Below are 22,308 nucleotides of genomic sequence, written 5' to 3' on the forward strand. Positions count from 1 at the left end.
AAAACTTCTGGAGTTGTAAATATTCCTAATGACCATTGTATTTTTAAAGCTCTTTCATGACCTTATTTTATTTGGTCTCAGTGATATTTTGAGGGTCAAGATTATAATCCTCTTTTAAGAAAATAAGTATTTCTTGACTCATAGAATTTGAATAATTTGCTTGAATTTGCATAGCCAAAATACAAGACCGATATTTGAATCCTCTCTTTCTGAAGCTATGGTCTTACCATCCTCTGCTTTTTAGTGATGCCAAAAGGCAGGAAGAACAAAATCTTGATACCCAAGATTATAGGTCAAGGAAGGTGAGTGATGATGTTGTCATCATAACCTGGATTATCTTGACATCATACAATAGAGTAGATAGATACAAAGCCTACAGAAGTTCTTTTTTTAAATATTTTTATTGAGATAACATAAAAATAAAATTTACCATTTTAGCCATCTTTAAGTGTACAGCTAAAGGACATTAAGTACATTCAAATTATTTTTGTAACCATCACCATTATTCATCTTCAGAACATTTTCATCCTTCCAAGCTAACATTCTGTAACTGATAAACACTAACTCCCCCTCTCCCCATCCCCTGGCAACCACCATTCTACCTCTCTATGAATTTGACTCCTATAGATACTTTTATAAAGTGGAACCATATGGTATTTGTCCTTTTGTGCCTGGCTTATTTCACTTAATAGAATGTTTTCAAGGTTCATTCGTGTTGTAGCATGTGTCAGAATTCCCTTCCTTTTTAAGGCCAAATAATATCCCATTGTGTATATATACACCACGTTTTTATTTATTCATTCATCTGATGATGAACATTGGGGTTGTTTCCACTTTTGGTTACTGTGAGTAATGCTGCTGTAGACACTGATGCACAAATATTTGCTTGATTCCCTGCTTTCAGTTCTTTTGAATATATACCCAGAAGTGGACTTGCTGGATCATACGATATTTTCTCTTAGAACATAAAATCAAAGATAAAGTTTTTGTTTGTGTGTTTTAATTCTAACCCTACAAACAAGATCAGCATAGCTTATATAATGAGGAATTTTGCAAATCCCCTACTATGAGTCCTGTACTAACTGAAACTTGAGAGCCCAAATTATCTACAAAGGACAACTACAGAGAAACAAAATGTGACCCATCAATATAATAGACTGTTATGAAGCCATTTAACTCATGTTTTTGAAGACCATTTATTGACATTTGGGAAACGTTTACTGTACCAGTGTTGAGCCAAAATTAAAACCCAAAGTGTGACTTCAACTTTGTATATATGTAAGCAAAGAAATATGTTTTAAATATTGATAGGATGATTTTCACTCATAACTATATGAAAGGAAATGTACCAAAAGGTGGTAATCTTTAGCTGGTGGGAATATGAGTAATTTTTTTTTCTTCTTTATACTTCTCTTTTTCTTTGTTTTTCCAAATTTTCTAAAGTGTCTGCATTATTTTTACAATCTTAAAAATATTAATTTTTTCTCAAAACTTGGTATTTTAGTGATGCAAAAGAACTAGATAGAATTGGGAGAAGGCTTTCTAGGAAACTGCCAGGAAATTATACCTGACACCAAAGAACTAAATTAATTCTTTTTTCTTGGGAGAAGATAAAATAGGAGTAAAATACTGGGACTAGGGGCACCTGGGTGGCTCAATCATTAAGCGTCTGCCTTTGGCTCAGGTCATGATCCCACGGTCCTGGGATCGAGCCCCGCGTCGGGCTCCCTGCTCCACGGGAAGTCTGCTTCTCCCTCTCCCATTTCCCCTGCTTGTGTTCCCTCTCTCGCTGTCTCTCTCTGTCAAATAAATAAACAAAATCTTTAAAAAAAAAAAATACTGGGACTAATTTATCACAGTTATATTATGGTAAGCTAGCGTCTAGTATATTAGTCACATACGCATATTAAGGAAAGTCTGGAGTAAAATTTCTAATTGCCCGCCCCAAACATTATAATCAAAAGGTACTGTTCTTGCCCCCTTCCTAGCTGCAGTGAATACTGCAGTCCTTACGTCAGAGATAGACTCAGCCTGTGCAATCTCATCAACCCTCCTGAATTTCACAGCTAGAGTTTAGATGACCAATTCAGAGACTGTTTCTAGGTTTTGTTCCCAGGAACAGTTGAAAATTAAGCTACAACAAATGTACATTTTTATAGATTGTATTGTATTTTATAGATTAGCTTCTTTCACTGTCCAGACCAACCAAACCCTTATCCAGTTGCCCATAGCATTATTTTGAAAATAAGATGGCCCTAAATTATTGGTCCATTTGTATTTCTCAGCCCTCTTCCTCCACTTTAATATCTAGTAACCTTGGACTTAGCAGGGATTTATAACCCCTAAGGCATTCCTTTTGATTGTATTTAAATTCTACTTCATTTGAAGTAAACTATACTTTAATGAAGTAGGATTATAACTGTCAAAACAAGAGATATAAAATGTTATCTATTTCCAAAATATTCTTTGTTTCTAGATAATTATATGACATTATCTCGTTTAATTGATTTCCTGAGACGATGTGGAAAACTTGAGGATGTTCCAAGATTTTTCTTAATGGCTGAAAAACATAACTCCAGAGCAAAATTGGAGCCAGGATTTCAATACTGTAAAGGACTATATCTTTGGTAAATCTATTGGTGAATAAATCCTATGTAATAGCTTTTTTCTCATTGTGAATAAAGTAGAATAAATTTCCTTGTCTTAAGATCTACATTTTAAAAAATGTCAATAATTTTATTTACCAAAGAGATTATAAATGACAAAGTTTGTAGTCAACGACTGAAATAAGTGATTTTTTTTTTTTAAACACCTAACAAGGTATACTGGAGAACCAAATGATGCCCTTCGACATTTTAATAAAGCTCGGAAAGACAGTGACTGGGGCCAAAATGCCCTTTATAATATGATAGAAATCTGTCTGAATCCAGATAATGAAACTGTTGGAGGTGAAGTATTTGAAAATCTGGATGGAGACCTGGGGTGAGTTATCGTTTGACAAATTATCCCTTTTCTGGAAACACTTGTTAGGGATAATCGGCAAGGATACCTTCTGAAAGAGGGCTCAATTCTAGGACAGCACTAATGAAAGGTCAGATGAAAAAAATCATAGTTAAAAAAAAATTAAAATTAAAAAAAAAGAAAAAATCATAGCTAGAATGGCTGTTCTTTGAAACAAGCATGAAATGCTTTTAGGTTTCCGAAATCAGAATAAGCATGTTACGAAGACGCTCCCCTAGTTACTCTGTTGAGAACAGGATAAATTGTAGAATGTGATTATGTTAGCAAAAGCTATCCACACAATGATAGTAACCCCTTAGCAAATGGTAGTTCTGTGCCATACCCTGTACTTCATACTTCATATGCATTGTCTTATTTGCTCCCTGCAACAGCGTTGTGAACTAAGCTCAGAGTTAACCTAATGTAGTAGTCAAGGGTGGGGGCAAGATGTGGATTAATTTCTCTTTTTCCGTGAAGCCCCTGCTGGGAGCCCCTGTAGTGCACTGCAGATAAGTGGTGTTATTGCTATCAACCTGTGTTTGTTGCTGTTCCCAAAACTGGGCAAAGCATGATAGGGGATATGTAAAGATGTAAATGTATAAGGTATATAAGGTAGTTTCTGCCTTCAGGAGCATAGTAACTTACCTAGGAGGCAAGACAGTATCTTGAAACCAGTCTCTGACAAAACAGGAATGGGCAAAATGGATATTAAGTGTTACAGGAATTCACAGAAATCCTAGCAGTGCCGCCAAGCAGTCGGGGGAAGATGAACAGAGGAGTGAGAGAAAATTAGAACCAGACTGCTGAGAGGTTTTAATGACAGATTTGAAGGCTTAGATTATAGAGACCATTGAAAGTTTTAGAGCAAGGGAGAGGCATGTTTGTTTGTGTTAGAAAGGTTAAGGTAACGTAGTGTTGTGCAACTATAGGCTGTTCTCCTGGAAATCTCTAGCAAATAGTTGAAAATACAAAACAACAAAACAAGAGGGAGGTCGCAGCTGGAGATGCAGGTTTGGGGGATGGATCCTCAGAGTAGATAGTTGGAACCCAGTGAATGGCCTCTTTGCAAATAGAATGCAGTGACAGAAGTTTGAGAACTAAATTTTGAGCATGCTGACATTTAAGGGGATTGGAGTTGGAAGGGAGGTCAGAAAAGGGCAATCAGTGTGGTAGAAAGAGACCCAGAACTGTGTAATGTTACAAAAGGCAAAGGAGGGGAACTTCGAAGAAGGTACCTAACAGTGTGAAATGTTTTAGAGAAGATAAAGCCTAAAGCCTAAGAAAAAGACCAATAGCTTTAGTGATTGGGCTTTGAGAATTTAGTTTCCTTTTATTAATTGATTTATATATTTAAAAAAAAATTGATACTACATATTCGAATTGTTATTGCACTTGAAATTTGCAACCTTTTGACAGATACATAGTTTCTTTTTTTTTAAGATTTTATTTATTAGAGAGAGAGAACGGGGGGGGGGGGGGGCAAAGAGTGAATGATAGCAAGACCTGAGCTGAAGGCAGATGCTTAACTGTCTGAGCCACCCAGGCGCCCCAGATACATAGCTTCTCTTCTGAGAGTCAGATAGGCAGCTAAAAATATTGCAGTGCTTGGCACAGAGTAGGTGCTTTAGCAAGGTCAGTTTTTACTCCCTCCTTTCTTTCATTTTCTGAGTAGATCTACTTGATAATTATATGATTCTACTTATCCTGAATTCTAGTTTTATGTTAGCAGAAATGAACACACTTACCACATGTAGATACTGTCCAATTTTTGTCTTCAGTCTAAAGTGAATAAATGTTTAATGGTGTATTATTAAAGCTACATTAATTTTGGGGGCGCCTGGGTGGCTCAGTCATTGAGCATCTGCCTTCGGCTCAGGTCATGATCCCAGGGTCCTGGGATCGAGCCCCGCATCAGGCTCCCTGCTCCGCAGGAAGCCTGCTTCTCCCTCTCCCACTCTCCCTGCTTGTGTTCCCTCTCTCGCTGTGTCTCTCTGTCAAATAAATAAATAAAATCTTTTAAAAAAAAGCTACATTAATTTTGTGTAAATGTAATGCATTATAACTGTGGTTCGCTTTGTATTAGAAGAGAATGAGTGATATTCTGCAAAAGGATTACTTCAAATTAGTGGCAGAAAAGAAACCAGTGTACCCTAGGGCTCAGTCTAATCTCAATGAATTTTACTTCATGAGTAATAGACATAAGAGATTTATTTTTAATTGTATATAGTAATTCAACTGAAAAGCAAGAGTCTGTGCAGTTAGCAGTGAGAACAGCAGAAAAACTCCTTAAAGAACTAAAACCTCAGACCATTCAGGGTCACGTACAGCTTCGCATCATGGAAAACTATTGCCTTGTCGCTACCAAACAGAAGTCTAATGTTGAGCAAGCATTGAATACCTTCACCGAGATAGCAACATCTGAGGTCAGTAGATTTTGTTTTTCAGCTTTGTATTCTCTTTCCTTGGCAGTATAGAAATATGTATTTTGATGAGCTGTGTATTTTCTGAAGATTGACTTAATTACAAGTAAAAATTGTCTCTATACTTTGGCATAATTCTACATAATGTACCTTTGTTTCTAGAAGATAGTATTTTGTTACTATTTTGATACATTGTTATATTTTTCTATTAGAATGATAAATTCTAGAGAAAGAAGAATTCTTCAAAAGGGCATAAATTAACTCTCAAAGGAATGGCTGTATTGTCTGGAGAAGTTCTGTGTTGTTTCGCTTAAGTGACTAAGTGAAAAACACCTGGCTGCATTGATAACTCACCTTTTCACTTAGGCAGACTTGAAATGTTTCCAGCTCTAAGGCTAAATGAGATCAGTACTGACAGCTTATAATTCAGTCATGCGAATAATGGTGGTGTTTTTTAGCAATGCTGAAATAACCCCCTGCAATAATAATAGTAGTAACAACAATAATAATAATTAGAGCAGAGGCTTTCTTCTCTTTCCAACTCACTCAGACCCACCTTCTCACTCTCTGGGCGCTCTGTTTTTCCTTCCCTCACATAGTCCTATATTTCTTCGATTGCTTGATATTAAGGAAGGGATTCTAGGTGCCCACTCTGTGAGCAGTGGGCGATAGCTAGGTCTAAGCGTACTCATTGGATTTCGTGTTCTTCCACTCACCAGTGTTGTAGGCCACCGAAAACTCAAAATTTGTGTCTCTCAGCGGATATGCAGAACTTTGCTGTGTTTCCTTGTGGTTCAGTGGTCACAGTGGTGGCAGTAAGCTACTAAAAACTCCCTACAGGGGCCCCTTCCTCCTGCCTCCTGGGACCCGGGAGAGCTTTGGGGAACCTGCAGCCCCTGTTGCCATTTCGGAACACGTATCCTAGATGGCATTTTATGAGCACTGTAAGCCACCTTGGAACTAAACAGCAGGTAGCTCCCGCAGCAGCAACGTCCTAGAGCAGGGCCCGTCTGCTGCCCGTGAAGTAATGTTCTCAGGGGGCAGGCCACGGGGCAGCAGATGGATGACAGTGGCTGACAAATGGAGACCCGAAGTAGGAGAGAGAGTTTAAAGTGTGATGTTTGAGATAACACCAAAAGCTGTGAGTGACAGTGTGGCTATTTCCTACAAAGACCAGTTTCTTGTGTTGGTGAGACTGCATTTTTTTTTACCATTCTTACATATGTGATTAGTAATATGCTACCCTCAAATCTGTCTACTGACAATACCAGCCAAAGACTGATGCATGAAGTTTCAGAAACAATGAGTTTTTTATCTTACGTTTTTTCCTTTCAATTCATAAGCTGCATGTATTAAATATAATGAATATTCATTAAGCAGCCAGTGGGTGCTAAGGACAGTGGGGGAATCCTAAAGATAAACCAACGACAGTCTCTTCTGTCAAGTTTATCACAATCCAGGGAAGATGAGGCAAAGCATACTGACCGTGTACAAACCAAAATCTATTACATTCTGTTCTAGAGTTGCAGATAAAAGTGCTGTAGGAAACAATATTAGGAGAGTGGGGAGGCCCTTTTGTGGAGAAGTATGATTTAAGAAGAACCACGATAAATTGCATTTCACAGGCAGAGATGGAGAAGATACATTCTAGAGGCAGGGGAAAATATGAACAAAGGCAAGGAGGCAGGGAAGCATCCTGTATACTCACGACACTATGTGGCATTCAGATTGATTGAAAAAGAGTTACATGACAGAAAGTCAGGGTAGGAAGCAGTGCAAGATACCTTAAACCCAAGCAAAATGTTTCCACCTGCTTTCATCCTGTCACCTTGAACCTGAAGGGTGTGTTGTTTATAACATGGCTGTATTGTCCTCTGTGATCTAAAGTCGTTGCAGTTCAGAGTGACTGAGAAAGACAGAGGAAAGCCAGCTGAACACCTTAGGGTGTCTGCACCAAAAAAGACATGTGGGTCTAATGCAGGGGTTGGAACTCAGGTTTGTACTTTTAGAAACTATTCTTGAGTTCATTCAGTAGTGATCAAGCTGTGAGATATTGATTAATTCTACTCAAACTCAGGGTGTGGTATTTTAAAATCAGAGAACTTATTTTTAAATGTATAGTGTGGGATATTTTTAACATGTGACTAGATCTGGACATGTTTACAGGACCCTTCTTGGCTTGGAATGTCCTAGGACCTGGCTGAGAAATTCAGAGCAGGCCTCTACTTTCTTTCCTTTCTACAGGAGGAGGCAGGGGAAGGGGTCCTCAATAAATGGATGATATACCCCTCGTGTCTCCGAAACCTACTACCAGTTAGCTGGATTTGGCACTCAGACCTTTTTGCCATTCCTTAATTAGGAGGACAAATCACATATTGGAAGATTGTGGGTAGGCATAGAATTACAACCAAAGTTTTATCTTCCGAAAAATTATTTTCATCAAGCTCTAAGGAATTGTCCTTCTCTCTTCCAGGGTTTTTTCTGACTTCCAACCATGGTCGGTGTTGGACAATGAACAAACCGCTCTATTCTCCTTTTACAGTGTTCCGTATTGGTTACCCAAACTTTCTGTCTAACCGTGCACTTTTATTATAGTCTTGATATAATTTCTATATCACAGTTGCTCATCCTTTGTTTGTATTTTAACCTGAAGCCTCCCCTTTATAAAAACATCACAATCCCTCTGCTGAAATGTAAGAAGCCACCCTTGTTTTATCAGGGATATACACATACTGCTTAGGTAATTTGGTTTCCTGGGTGGATTACCAATAGCTTCCATTTTATACCAATTCTTATTAGTTTGTTGGTTTCACAGAGTGACATTTTCTGACATTGAACTCCCTCTAAAAGAACATTGCGTTTTACAGACACTATCAAGAAGCTGCAGACTCTTAAGTCTAAAAGTATTTTAAGGCATGAATTTATTTCATAATTTCCAAGTGATTCATTAATCACATGCCTTGTTTATAACATTTCATTGGTAAAACTTTATTGAGTGAAAAAGCTTTTGAATAAAACAAGAAGGAAGGGAAAAGGAGCAATAGAAGTCAGTTTTTATAAAAAGTCAATATAGGTAAGTCAGTACAAGTTCCTGTAGGTAAGGAATATCATTTGCAGGTAAATCAGTCTCATTCTTGTTTTACAAGTGAAAGAACTAAGCAGCCAAAATGCTGAATCTGAAACACAAATGTTCCAGTTAGGATTATATTGAAATAGAATTTTGTTTTTTTCTGTTTCTACATAAAACCATAATAGTCAGTCCCATTAAAGATCAAGTCGCCCTAATTGTCTGAATCGTGTGGTTATGGCATCTGCGTATTTATTGGATTATTTTGACCACGTGGTGCCTGACCAAGTTTCTTCATGGTAGCTTGAGGTTACTTGGTGCATTAAAGAATGACCATATCACAGTTATCTGTGAGGAGCCAGATATGGAGTCCACAGGCCAGTTCTCATATTGTGGAGCCCTTGGTACTTGCCATGTTTCCTTCTAAACATAGGACATCTGTGTTTGTGGATCTGGGGGTCTGAAGTTTTGCGTCCTTACAGAAAGATCATATTCCAGCACTTCTGGGAATGGCAACAGCTTATATGATCTTGAAACAGACTCCACGAGCCAGAAACCAGCTGAAGCGGATTGCGAAAATGAACTGGAATCCTATTGATGCTGAGGACTTTGAGAAGGGTTGGCTGCTGCTTGCTGATATTTATATTCAATCAGCAAAATACGACATGGCGGAAGAGCTGCTGAAACGGTGCCTGCGTCATAATAAGGTAGGTGACTGAAGAGTAAAAAATAACTGTTAACCTTCGATGTAAAAGTTTTCTGTAATAGGTTATTATAGAATGATGGTCCATTTCTAAGGGTTCTTGTGTGTTTTTTGAACATTAAATGTTTATTCTTAACCACAGTCAGGAAATAAACATTAATAAGAAGAAAGAAGCCATTTGCTCTTGAAAATAGAGATTTATTCAGTTTCAAGTTTCAGCTGTGGTATGCCCCACTTACAGAGAGTGTTTATGGAATGTCAAGCATTTGCCTGTGATTATCGAGCTCATCCCAGACCTAATGAAAATTGCAGAAGAACGTTAATTGCGGACGTCTGTCCCTCCTATTAAGAAATACTCTAGATGAATTTACCGCAGCTGCATGTTGTTTTCACATTATTAGAATCCACTATGCATAATACATTTTGTGGGTAAAAGTCTTTTCAGCATTTAATTTGTTTATTAAAAAGTCCTTATCTTTAGGTATGAAATTGAAAATCTTCAAGTCTGGAAACCCAAGGCCTTTTAGTAACAGTGCATTTTGGTGTTTAGTCACAAAAAAAGAAGGTTTTATTTTATCATTTTTTAAGAATTTGTTAGTATTTGTTGAGAAATAATTGTACTTAACGTAGGAACTTGAGGATATTTATCTTTACAGATTCATAACAATTACTTCAACATTTTAATCATAGTAAATCTGTTTGATTTTCAGCAAATTAGATTACAAAGTGGATCATTTGTTTTTTAAACAATTATGATCATCTAATGCTATTATTTTCTTAGGAACTTTAAAAACCTAAAACATCAAGCCATTTATCAATTTAGAGTCTGTACATCTAATTTTAAGTTAAATTGTCCTTGAAAAACAGATTCTCATTAATAGGTTTTCAAAAATCTAAACTCCCAGACCCCTCAGGCAAGGAAAACAAAACAAAAATAAACTGTTGGGATTACACCAGAATAAAAAGCTTCTGCACAGAGAAGGAAACCATCAACAGAACAAAAAGGCAATCTGTGCGTGGGAGAAGATATTTGCAATGATATATTTGATAAGAGATTACTATCCAAAGATACAGAGAAGTTGTACAACTCAACACCAAAAAACCTCCAAATAATCCAATTTAAAAATGGGCAGAGGACCTGAATAGACATTTTTTTCCAAAGAAGACATACAGGTGGCCAAAATGGACACATGAAAAGATGCTCAACATCACTAACCATCAGGGAAACGCAAATCAAAACCATGATGAAATATTACTTTATACTTGTCACAATGGGTAGAATCGAAAAGACAAAAGATAACAAGTGTTGGCAAGTATGTGGAGATAAGGAAACTCTTGTGGGAATGTGTTGGTGGGAATGTGTATTGGTGCAGCCACTATCATATGATCCAATAATTCCACTACTGGGTATTTACCCAAAGAAAATGAAAGTACTAATTCAGGGAGTCTGCCTCTCTCTCTCCCTCCCTCTCTCTCTCTCTCCCTCCCTCCCCCTCTCTCTCCCCCCCTCCCCCCCCAGGCCTCTGCCCCTCCCCCACTCATGTTTCTCTCTCTAAATAAATAAATAAATAAATCTTTAAAAAAAAAGTGACCCAAGTGTACATCGAGAGATGAACTAATAAAGAAGGTGTGGTATATATATATATAATGGAGTATTATCAGCCATAAAACAGAATGAGTCCTTGCCATTTGTGACAACATGGATGACCCTAGAGGGTATTATGCTAAGTGAAATAAGACAGAGAAAGACAGATACCATAGATTTCACTTACATGTGGAATCTAAACAAACAACAACAACAAAAAAACAGATTCATAAATTCAAAGAACAAACTAATGGTTGCCAGAGGGCTCGGGAGTAAGGGGATGGGCGAAATGGGTGAAGAGAAATGGGAGATACAGACTTCCAGTTATGGGATGAATAAGTCATGGGGACGAAAGGTACAGCATAGGGAATATGTGATATTGTAATAGTATTGTATGATAACAGATGGTAGCTGCACTTGTGATGAGCATAGCATAAGGTATAGACTTGTTAAATCACTCTGTTGTACACCTAAAATTAATGTAACATTGTGGGTCAACTATACTTCACTAAAAAAAAAAAAGGAAAAAAAAATGTAAACTGCCAGATGGCTGACCCTTACATGCCTAGTCTAGGATTAAGCAAGATTACAGGGGAATCAGGATTTCAGTATAGATAGAATTTCAGTTTGCCAGAACACTGACAGCGATACATTGCATGGTTGAACACGATGGCTACTTCAGAGGCGCCAGTTTGGCTGATTAGACATGTCAATATTGGAAGCATGAGATTCAGGAACTAGAGCTTAGAAACCTTGAATTGTATAATTAAAAGATGGAGATCATCCAGATCTGGGACAGAAATGTACAAGATGATACTAGACCATCTTGTCATACCAGATGGCAAGGAAGCTATCGAAGACGATTAGAGTCACGTCAAGGACTTAGGAGCCAACTTGAAGACACTCACACTAGCCAAAGTTGGAACACATTAACTATCAGTAAGAATAGTAACTGCAGTGGATTGAAACACACCAAATAAGTTTAAATCCATGAGTTTACAAAGATCCAAAAAAGAAAAAAAAATCGAAAACCTAATTGGTCACCACTGAACTATGCTCATGAACTGTTATTTCTGAAGCCAGCAAATAAGGGGAAGGCATTAAGCACTTAGCCTACCTTTTCTATGTGAATTATACTACTGGGTAACAATAGAGCATAAAAGGAGACATTTCTCATGATAGATATTTTCCGGCTAATAAATGAAGAGTGGTAGGCTATCACCATTTTCCATCCCTGATAAATTAAGGAATGGATATAACATCATAAAAAGAGAATCTGATATTATGTGCCTGCTGAGGGAAGAACGTGCCATCTATGATGGGGCCGGACTGGGGTGAGCAAGTCAAACCCTCACTTGGGGTCCGGAATATAAAAGGGCACTTTAAGTCTCAGGAATTATCTTCAGCAGCTGGTGCTACTATAACAAAGTCCCATAGACTGGGTGTCTTATAAACAGCAGAAATTGACTTCTCCCAGTTCTGGAGGCCGGATGTTTAAGACCAGGAAGCCAGCCTGGTTCAGTTCCGGTGAGGGCTTTCTTCTGGGTTGCAGACCACCAACTTTTTGTTTTAGCCTCACATGGTGGAAGGAGAAGGCGAGAGAACTGGCTGGGGTCTCTTATAAGGACGCTGGTCCCACTCGTGAGAGCTCCATCCTCATGACCTAATTCCCTCACAAAGACTCCATCTCCTAGTACCATCACACTGGAGGTGAGGGTTTCAAGGTATGAATTTTTTATTTTTTTATTTTATTTTATTTTTTTAAAGATTTTTATTTATTTGACAGAGAGAGAGAGAGAGAGAGAGGACAAGTAGGCAGAGCGGCAGACAGAGGCAGAGGGAGAAGCAGGCTCCCCGCGGAGCAGGGAGCCCGACGCGGGGCTCGATCCCAGGACCCCGGGATCATGACCTGAGCCAAAGGCAGACGCTTAACCGGCTGAGCCACCCAGGCGCCCCTCAATGTATGAATTTTTTAAACATCCAATCCACTGTAGATAAATAAGCATTTAATCAAGGTTATTATAGAATATTATAATAAATTATAATAAAAATTATAATAAATAATGCAATGTTTTTTAAATCAAAACGGTAAGTAAATAGCATCTGACAGTGCTGTGCTGAGCGGTATTGAAGCCAGAAACAAAAGGGAAAATGTATGCCTCCATATCCATGTTTTTATGTATTTTTCAATGGGTAATGATTTTAATGAAAATATTATTTGACATATTTAGTCCCATTAAAGTCAGGAAAACAAAATAATAAATTTTGTTTGGGTATAAAGAAAATATCCAGATTTAAAATGTGTATTTCAACATCCCCACTTTTCAGTTTGATTTGTAAAAATTAATGTTTGGGAAAAAACTAACAATTAAAAAAAATCACAAAAACATGTATACAGAGTTGTGCATTTTTCCTTTTGCCTCAGGCTCCAATGTGGCTCAGTAGGGTCACTGACCTCTAAAGTCCTTTCACCTCTCTCCCCAAAGATGGAAATCAAATTTAAACCTCTAGATCTAATTATAATTTCCAGATATCGGTGACATGGGAATACATTACATAAGCACCGCAAGGATGCACTCAACTAAATCTGGGCTGTGACAAACTCGAGGATAAAAATTCTTGTTTGCTACATTTAACCACAAGAAAAGAGACCTAGAGAGAAATGGAAGGGAAACCTCTAAATCAAAAGAAAGTTAAGAGACATTTCAGCCAGTCACAACATGAGGGCCTTGTTTGGCTCATCATCCTAACAAACTAAAGACAAAACAAAATTATATTGAGACCACTTGGAATTTGAATAATGACTGGATATTTGGTAATACCAAGGAGTTGTTACGTTTTAGGTATGATAAACTGTGGTTCTGTCTAAAGGAAGTCCTTATATTTAAAGAAGCATACTAAAATATTTATGAATGAGATGGTACAATATCTGAGGATTTTTTATTTGCTAATACAGAAGGACGAGTATGGGGAGGTAGAGGTTAAAACAGTATTAGTCGTGATTTAATTGTTGAAGATACAGGTTCATGGGGTTCATTACACTGTAAATTTTAACTTGAAATTATTTGTAATAAAAACTGTATATGTACGTATGTAAAATATACATTCCCTTGCCTGTCCCCTAAAAATCCTGACTCTGGGGGGAATGGGAGTCGGCCTTGATCAGAATCTTTTATTAAGTCCCATAGATGATTTGATTGCATAGCCAAGGTTGAAAAACATTGTTTTATGTGCCAATTAAATGAGTTAATACGGTCGACCTCTACAGTCCTAAGCACCCCATCAAATCAAGTTTAGTCTATTAATACCTCTTCCATTTTCCTTCAGTCTTGCTGCAAAGCTTATGAATATATGGGGTACATTATGGAAAAAGAGCAAGCATACACAGATGCTGCCTTAAACTATGAGATGGCGTGGAAACATGGCAATCAGACAAATCCAACAGTCGGTGAGTTTAACAAATTAGATACAAGGTTTTCACTGGAAACTTGGGTTCTGTTTGTAAATCTTCATTTAAATGCATTTGATTTCTTTTTAAGAACAAAATATACATTAAGAGCCAACTTATTAGTCCTTCTGAAAAAATAAATTTTATATTCATAATAGATTATTAACTTAATAGTTATTAAGTATAATTTCTTGAGATTCAAACTGGTCCTCAGTCACCTTAAAGGACATCTAATCTAATTCTGCCCCTTTCTCTCCCTTAACCCTCAGCCATTTCTGAATGGTAATGCTGGGGGGGAAAAGTGTTCCTGCATCAGGTCAGTTAGGAAAACATTTCATTAAATCAAGTTCTGTAGGTTTCTTTATTGCAGGACTTCTCTGTGCTTTTATACACTAATGCAAATTGTGATGGATGTCACAGAGGGGACATGTTTCCCCCGATAGTATGACCATAGACATTTTTTTTTTCTTGAGCATCTAGAAACATCAGCTTGTTCCAGTGATAGACTCAAGGAATGCGCTCTCCAACATCCCTACCAGATAGACAGATCTGGGATATACTTAGTGACTAGCCTCCCCCCACATTGTGAGGGAGCTCATCCCTATGTTCTTCCCTTTCTTTGTACTGAGCCGAAATATGCTGCATTGAAGCTGCCAGGTCTTCTTTCTGGAGCAACCCACAGAGCCCTTTCCTTCTTACATGTGTGGTATACTCTAATTCAGCTTTCTGTCCTGTCTCTCCGAACGCATCTCTTCAACCTTTCTCGGTTACTCGCCCATTTTTCCTGAGACTTGCTTCCAAATCTTTCACCCTCCTTGTTGCCGTCTCCTGGAAACTCTAAAATAGTGCTTCCCAATCTGTGCTTTGGAATACTTGGTGAGATATTAATAGTTATTTCTTTACAAAAAAGAACAAATGAAAAGAGAGAGTTGAGTATGAGGAGATTAGATTTCATGGCCAGATGAGTTTGGAAAAGGTCGTTTTACTGGGCCATGCCCCTCCTGACCTCTTGTACTAGAAATGAACAAGTTCCTGAATTATACTTAAGATTATGTATAATCAAGCTGGATTTTTTTATTAGGCATTTTAGTAGTTGTTAACTCGGCCTTAAGGTAGCATCTGTCTTTAGCAGCCATGTCATGGTATGGACTCAGATTTAATTTGCAGTCTGATAGGTCATCTTTACATTAACTGCTGTTAGTTCAGGACTTCCCCCACCATGTATTTTTCCGGGGTCTGTTACTTTACTAGACTGGTATAGGGCACATTTGTTGATGGTATTTTTCCTTCTCAAGTATCCTATATCCTACAGAATCAAGTCAGCTTGTAAAATGAAAATTCCTTAAATGTCTTTAAAAATATATGTAATTTTGATACTTTATTCCATAGAAGGTATACATTTAGAAGTTTAAATTAAACATTCTATTCCTTGGAAGACTTCAGCAAATATAGAGATTCTAACTCATTAGTTCTTCCATTGTGTCATCTGTGTATTTTATAGATGGTTTTATCAATTTCCCCGACTTCTCATTGGTAAGTTTTCTCTGAGGCTCTCAATTCATTCTTTAGTTTCTTCCTTAAGGTCGTCATTGCATCTAACACCCGCAGTTGTTAACTGGCCACATTTAACAGTGCATTTCACTTTTTCAGTTGTCAGGAAATCCTTCAAATCATGGTCTTGTTCTTTCCGTAAGATTCAGGCTTGAGTGCTATCACTGTGAGAAGCGCCAGGAAGAAAACACATCTATGTCTGCCCCTCTGCACCCATCCTCGGGCCACAGGGCACCACTGACTAGACTGTTCACAGTGTTCATGTTCCTCTCTCCGCTCCCCTCCCCTGCTACCTTTCTCCCCCCTGATTACATGGTGTTGCATTTTTGTAAGCTTGACAGGTGTAATGTGGCAGCAGTGCACATTTTCTTCGCCATTTCTGGCCCCTTATTTCCTCTCTCAGATTTTTTGGACAAGATGATCTGTCAAGTTTCTTCCAACATTAAAACTTTATGCTTCCAATTTAGTATTGACTCAATTGCTAATATATGTGTGGCGCTCTAAAACTTCTAAAAGCATTTCACAAGTATTTCATTTGATCTTAAAATCGCACTCAGAGTTGGGGGTGGGGTTCCATTGAGGAAACTTGAAATTGACAGCTCACCTGACTTGCTAAGGTCTCCAAGCTAGTCAGGAAGCCAGAAACCAAAACTGAAATCCAGGCTTTTTGGCTCTAGTTTCCATGTAAAGTATGATTGGCATGGCATGACATCTTAAATTGTTTTCCTTTTTAAATGTCACCGACTTTATTTTTAACCCGTTTTACATTTCCTTGGTAATGATATCAAGTTTAACTCTCTGAAACTTACTGTTTTCATCATTGACAGTTTTATAGGCATGTATGTTTATGTGTGTTTATATCAAATATTATGAATTTTAGATAATTCCTCTCTCTTACCGTTCACTACCTTATGATTACATTAGCCAGTAATTCTTTTCAAATATTTGTTTGAAATTAAAAAAGAAAATGCTTTGGTACTTTTATTAGGGCCCAGGAGCAGCATTCAAATTTCCCTAATTTATATTTGTAAGACGTAAAGTGAAATACCGAATTTATGAATTTTAACATATTATTTTACATCGTGGTATATCACTTCGCATTTGTGGAGTACAATGCCACTGTTACTTTCTTATCTCCTTCTGTTTGCTAACTCTCATAGCGTTCTTATTGGAAAAATAGCAGTCCTTTAAGAATGTCTTAAAACCTTATTTTAAATGTCAGTATTTGAAACCTGGCACTTCAGTATCAGTGCTTGCGATAATTGTTACTAATGGTTGATGTGGAATGTCTGACGACTACTCTGCCCTCTTCTGGGTGGCTCCCCTAACTGCTCTGCCCTGTCACGCTGTACTCTGGGTCTGTTCCATTCCTGTGGCTCCCATCACTGCCTTTTATCGGAGCAGTTTCCTCTGCCTAAGAGCGTTCACGCTTCCGTTCCCTTGGCCCAGTGCAGGCCTCATCCTTCAGACTGCAAGCGTTGCCTGACACCCACCCTCTCCCCATCCAGGTCTCCTACTCTACGGGCCTTGGCCCGTACCTTGCTTTCCTACCTACCATTTATCTCACTTTTGAAAGTGGTAACTTACTTGCGTGATTATTTAAATAACCTACTTTATTTCCTAATAGACTGCAAACCTCCTGCCTGTAGGAACAGTGTGCCTGACATGTTAAGGGCGAAATAAATCTATGCTGTCTAAATGGATAGCTGTGGTATCATTTACTGTCCAGTGATGAGTCTATACTATAACCTGACATAAATGGTACTTTGTTGGTAAGTTCCAAAAGCCATCTTGCAGGATGGCAGTCTTCTCACTGCAGGCCCTTTTCCAGCTCCATTTTCTGTTGTACCTGTTCTCCCTCCCATCATCCCATCACTTCTCTCTTCTAGTGTGCTCACCAGCCTTCTTTTAGACTTCTCCTGTGAGTAAGCAAACAAAGGAGGAGGCAAAAAAGGTAATGCTAGCCATGTGCTCTATAAATAGTACTACATCATTATGGCTTTTTTTTTTTTTTTTTGTCTTAACAGGATACAAACTGGCATTTAATTACTTAAAAGCAAAAAGATATGTGGATGCCATTGACATATGTCACCAGGTAACACTTCAATTTAGATTTCTTAAAATTTTTCGGCTGCACAATTTCCTACTTTTAGTTCATCTCAAAATGTACATGAATAGAGGTAGAGGATGTTGTGTTTCGGTTAAGTGACTCATCAAATACCTCTGAGAGAGATTACCACCTTTCCAAGTTTAGAAAATGATCAAGTTTCCTTAAACATGTTTTTAATTGGGGCTCCAATAATAAAACGTTTCTGTCAAGTGAAAGAGGCTAGAGGAGAAGCACGTGAAATAAAACTACTGATTCTCCAAGCCATGTTCTGAATGAAGTTCTTGTGAATGTGTCCAAGTCTGGTTAGTAGGGAATTCAGATTTATAAATTAGAAATAAGAGGTATTTCTGTTATTTAGAAGCCATTCGATTACATTTCTGTAATTGATCCCTAACTAAACAATCCCTTACTAAAATGACAAATATTTAAGTTACACTTTCAGAATTTGCAGCTTCTTTATATATACAATGTCTCGTTGATATATAAAGCATTGCCCCATTGTTCCAGATAAGGCATTATATTCAACATCGTTAGGAGCTCCAAGAAAAGCTCCTTAGAAAAGAATTATGTAATGTCTCCTACCCCAGATGGCTGTCTCAGCATCATTATAGCAAATACGTGGCTTCAGTGATTGCTGTTGATTGCTGAACTCTGTAAGGCAGTATTTCACATTAACTTCACATTTCACATTAAGGTTAAGGTTGTGCATTAATGTAAGTTATACATTAGAATCATTTGTGGAATTCTTTTAAACATGACTATCTCCCCACTCCTAGACTCAGTAGACCTGGAAATTTATGTTTCAAAATCCCTCCAGGTAAATATGATGTGTGCTCCTGGTCAAAAATAACTCTGTAAGGGTTTTTTAAATATCGTATGAATAGCCTAAATTTTCTAAATATTTAAAATCATTGATACGTACTTGCTTTTTGCAACTGATCTATTAAGGAAGTAAGCATATTTGTTGTGTTTCTCACGTGTATTTGTATTCTATTGTTGTCATCTAATTACTGTTACTATGAGTTATGTCACATTTCAGCTGTCACCTTTAAGAAGTGTTGTTATATTTGTAATATTAATACAATGAAATCTCAACTGTAACGCTCATTTCCAGCAAGTTTTGTAGCTCTCCAGTTCTCAGTAATCATTTACAAGTTCTCGTGCTTTTGTTTTGTTTTTTGTTTTTTTGTTTTTGCAGGTTCTTGAAGCACATCCAGCTTATCCAAAAATCAGGAAGGATATACTTGATAAAGCCCGTACATCTTTGAGGCCTTGAAAAGTATTTTAATTTAGTTTGTTGGTTATGCAGGAAATGACAGGTATCAGTTCTTATCGTTCAGAATAGGTTTGAGCTAAAACTTTGTAACAGAAGCATACTTTTCTTTCTCCAGCAGAGGCTGCTATTGTATATAAAGAGAAATGCTATGGCAAATGGATGGGTTTCTGATGGAGGTCAGTGGGAGCTGGTTTATTTGATTGACTTTCTTGATTAGGAGCAGATTTGGTGTCTCTGTGGTACAGATTATAACCCATTTCTATAAAGAATATTTTGTTAAATACGAGGTAATTAAGTATCCTGTATCTTTTCTAAGGAATATTAGTTGTTTATTTCAGGAAATACATTCAAAATGCTGTTGTTCTTAAAATTTTTTGTAACATTCTCTGTTGTTTCAAAGGTTTGAGAAAAATGTTCTTGTAAATAATGTATGGAAAGAAAAAGTATATTTTAATAAAAACTTTATAAATGTATGGTTTGTATTGCTCTTGGAACTCAAAAGACGTGGTAAGTTCTGCAAAATCAGGGTAAGCCCCCTAAACAATTTGCACTGCTAATGAGTCGTTGGAATATGTGACATTCCTAGAAAAATCTTTTTGGAAAAGTGTAAAGAACAGGAGCTTCCATTCCCTTTGTTGAACTCATTCTTTCTGCTTTCGATGCCAATGTGATCTTAAGAAATAATCTGGATGTGAAATCAGTTAAAATAGGTAAGCTCTTGTAGCAATAATTCACCTTAACCCAAAGACTAGATCTCTTGATGGCACTTCAGACACGGTAACATGTGGCCGGGAAGAGTGACAGGACAGTTTTGGTCAGCAGGGACTCACCAGGCACACCCTGTGAAAACAGCTGCTTCCCTTACCGTGCCTGCCACCCTCTGGCATAGCGGCTCTCAGCCTCTCAGGTTAAATTTTTAACCTAATCTTAATCATCTCAGTGTTCAGCATTATTTCTGACTTGTTGTCTACATCTTTTTCAGTTGTCTTTAAAAATACCATAAATAGGGTCTACTCTTTCGCTTGCATTTCCAATAAATACAGAGTATTTTTAAGTCGCCTGTTGCTTATAAGTGTCCTATGTTTATTTTGGGGGGGGGGCGATGTTCTCTTGTTTTTGACTACTTTTGCAATTTTCCGAGGTCCTTCTAATTCCAGTTATACGTCATAAAATTCTCATCATTCTTCTTTTTCACCTACCTTATTTATGGCATTTCATGAAAATATTTAGGAGCATTTATGAAGCATTTCATATCTGTTAGAACACTTGCACGTGTCTTATTACAGTTGATCACCAGAACCCTAGAATATGTGATTCTGGAACTGCGGCAGATTAGCTCTTTCTTTGTAATTCAGCCTGAATGGACGTTGTTAAGGATATTATATAACAGAGTACCTTAAGTAGTTCCAGTGAATTTGCATCATGGAATGCTAGAGTCCTGGAAATTGGAAAGAGAAAGTAGAACATCTCTTCTCCCAGCAAGACACTTCCAAATCAGTCTTCCTATCTGTAAAATGGGGAGTTTGTTTTTGTTTCTTTAGCAACCACTGAATATTTTGCACCTGCCATTTGTGAGGTACTATTCTAGGAACTTTACTTACATTATGTCTTAGAATTCACACTCAGCTCCCCAGAGAAACAATACTCTTATTGTTCAGATGAGGAGGATGGAGTTTCAACTAAATGATTTGCCCAAGGTCACAGAAAAAGTGTCAGAATCTGGATGCCATACTGACCCAGAAAACTTCAAAGCTCACGCCCTGTTTCCTCTATTAAGACATTTTGCATCAGTAAGAGGGATTGTGTCTCTAAGAAAAAATTCTCTTGTCTACATCTGGCTAGCAGAAGAAACTTAAGTGTTCTATCACAGAGCTAGTCAAGTAATGAGGAACAAGATGAACTGAGTGGAGTGAACAGTTCTTACAAACATGAAACTACCGAAAGGAAGTCTAGCTGAGGAGTAGTGTAGTGCGGCAGTTAAGTACATGGATTTGAAATCAGACCAGCCTGGGTTTCAGCTGGGCTGTACCACTTACAAGGTGTTTAATCTTTCTCAAGTTATGTAGGGTCTCTGAGCTTCTGTCTTCTCATCCATAAAGAAGCATATAAGGATAATCTGCCTCAGGTCGTTGTAAGGATTAAATGAGAAAACATAAAACGTGTAATGAACCTGACTCACTTAGGCTCTTAGTGAATAGTGGCTCTACCTACTTATTATAAGTGGAACAGGGCCAAGTAGTAACTGCAACTGAGAAAAACCTTCACAGAAGAAAAAAATGAAGTCCAAGGTGAGATAAAGAGGAGAGGTGAGTTCCCCAAGACCGCTCAGCCGAACGGGGTTCAGGGTTCTCATTCATGCTCGCGCTCCTCCCCACACTTCCCCCCTCCTTACCCCGCTGTCCTCTCCCCTCCCCACACCAGACACTGTGCTGGACTCTCTACGTGCACGATCTCTTTTCATCCATCTCTGCCTTTGCTCTAGCCTCCTCCAACCCGGGGTTCTCTCCCTGCTCTCCTCTCCCTTGCCCTGCTTCCTGTCTCCAAGCTTCCTGCTCTAGGCTTTTTCTTTCTTTCTTTCTTTCTTTCAGGTGTCAGTTTATTGTCACCTCCTCAGAGGCCGTGTCGACATCCGGGCCCACAGCCTGAAGTAGCCATCCTGTCATGCTGTATCTTATCACCCTTTTTAAACTGTTTAACACTTAACCAGTTCTGATGTTTTCTTGTTCACTGAGGCACGGTTTATGACCAGGCCTTACGTGATGTACGCAAGATCACATATCGAGGAAAGCGGGAACTCGAACTGCTAGTTGAAGGAATCAGGTGCAGTGAAAGTTTGGGGGCTGCGCTAAGGACGGAGAGCAGAGGAGCACAACATGAAAGAATTTTCTGTCAACCTGGGATCAGAATACCATCCCCTCATGGTGAGGAAGCAGTTACAAGTTTAATGCACCTTGACCTTAAGCCAGCTAGTATGATGAACTGGGTCCCAAGAAGAAGTAGCTTTCTACCCTAGAAGTCAAGAACCTAGAGCAGTTCTGGAAGGGTTTTCCGCATGCACAGCTGAGGAAGCTACGTTGAACCTTGCATTAGGGTACCTCTGGTCTCTGCTAGAGCCAGTAGAGTCGCTGTGGAAACCAAATGACCAATT

General features: G+C 38.1%; 1 protein-coding gene across 4 annotated transcripts in view; it reads left to right on the forward strand.

Moving 5' to 3' along the window:
• TTC21B (tetratricopeptide repeat domain 21B) overlaps positions 1-19,633 on the forward strand; it is a 74,034-nt gene extending 54,401 nt beyond the window's left edge. The window contains exons 23-29 of one of the 4 annotated variants that reach the window (XM_025853692.2): positions 2,477-2,627; positions 2,821-2,982; positions 5,228-5,423; positions 8,970-9,194; positions 14,103-14,223; positions 17,802-17,869; positions 19,083-19,633. In XM_025853692.2, the coding sequence (XP_025709477.2) occupies positions 2,477-2,627; positions 2,821-2,982; positions 5,228-5,423; positions 8,970-9,194; positions 14,103-14,223; positions 17,802-17,869; positions 19,083-19,160 (1,001 nt within the window). In that variant the 3' untranslated portion in view covers positions 19,161-19,633. Of the gene's footprint in view, positions 1-2,476; positions 2,628-2,820; positions 2,983-5,227; positions 5,424-8,969; positions 9,199-12,561; positions 12,737-14,102; positions 14,224-17,801; positions 17,870-19,082 lie in introns of those variants that run through there. The other 3 variants (XM_025853694.2, XM_073883030.1, XM_073883031.1) reach the window with 3 other exon arrangements.
• The last annotated feature ends 2,675 nt before the right edge of the window (positions 19,634-22,308 follow it).

Source organism: Callorhinus ursinus, unplaced genomic scaffold (genome assembly GCF_003265705.2).
Source record: "Callorhinus ursinus isolate GAN/ISIS: 27379988/994484 unplaced genomic scaffold, GSC_fseal_2.0 scaffold2, whole genome shotgun sequence".
Lineage (NCBI taxonomy): Eukaryota > Metazoa > Chordata > Mammalia > Carnivora > Otariidae > Callorhinus > Callorhinus ursinus.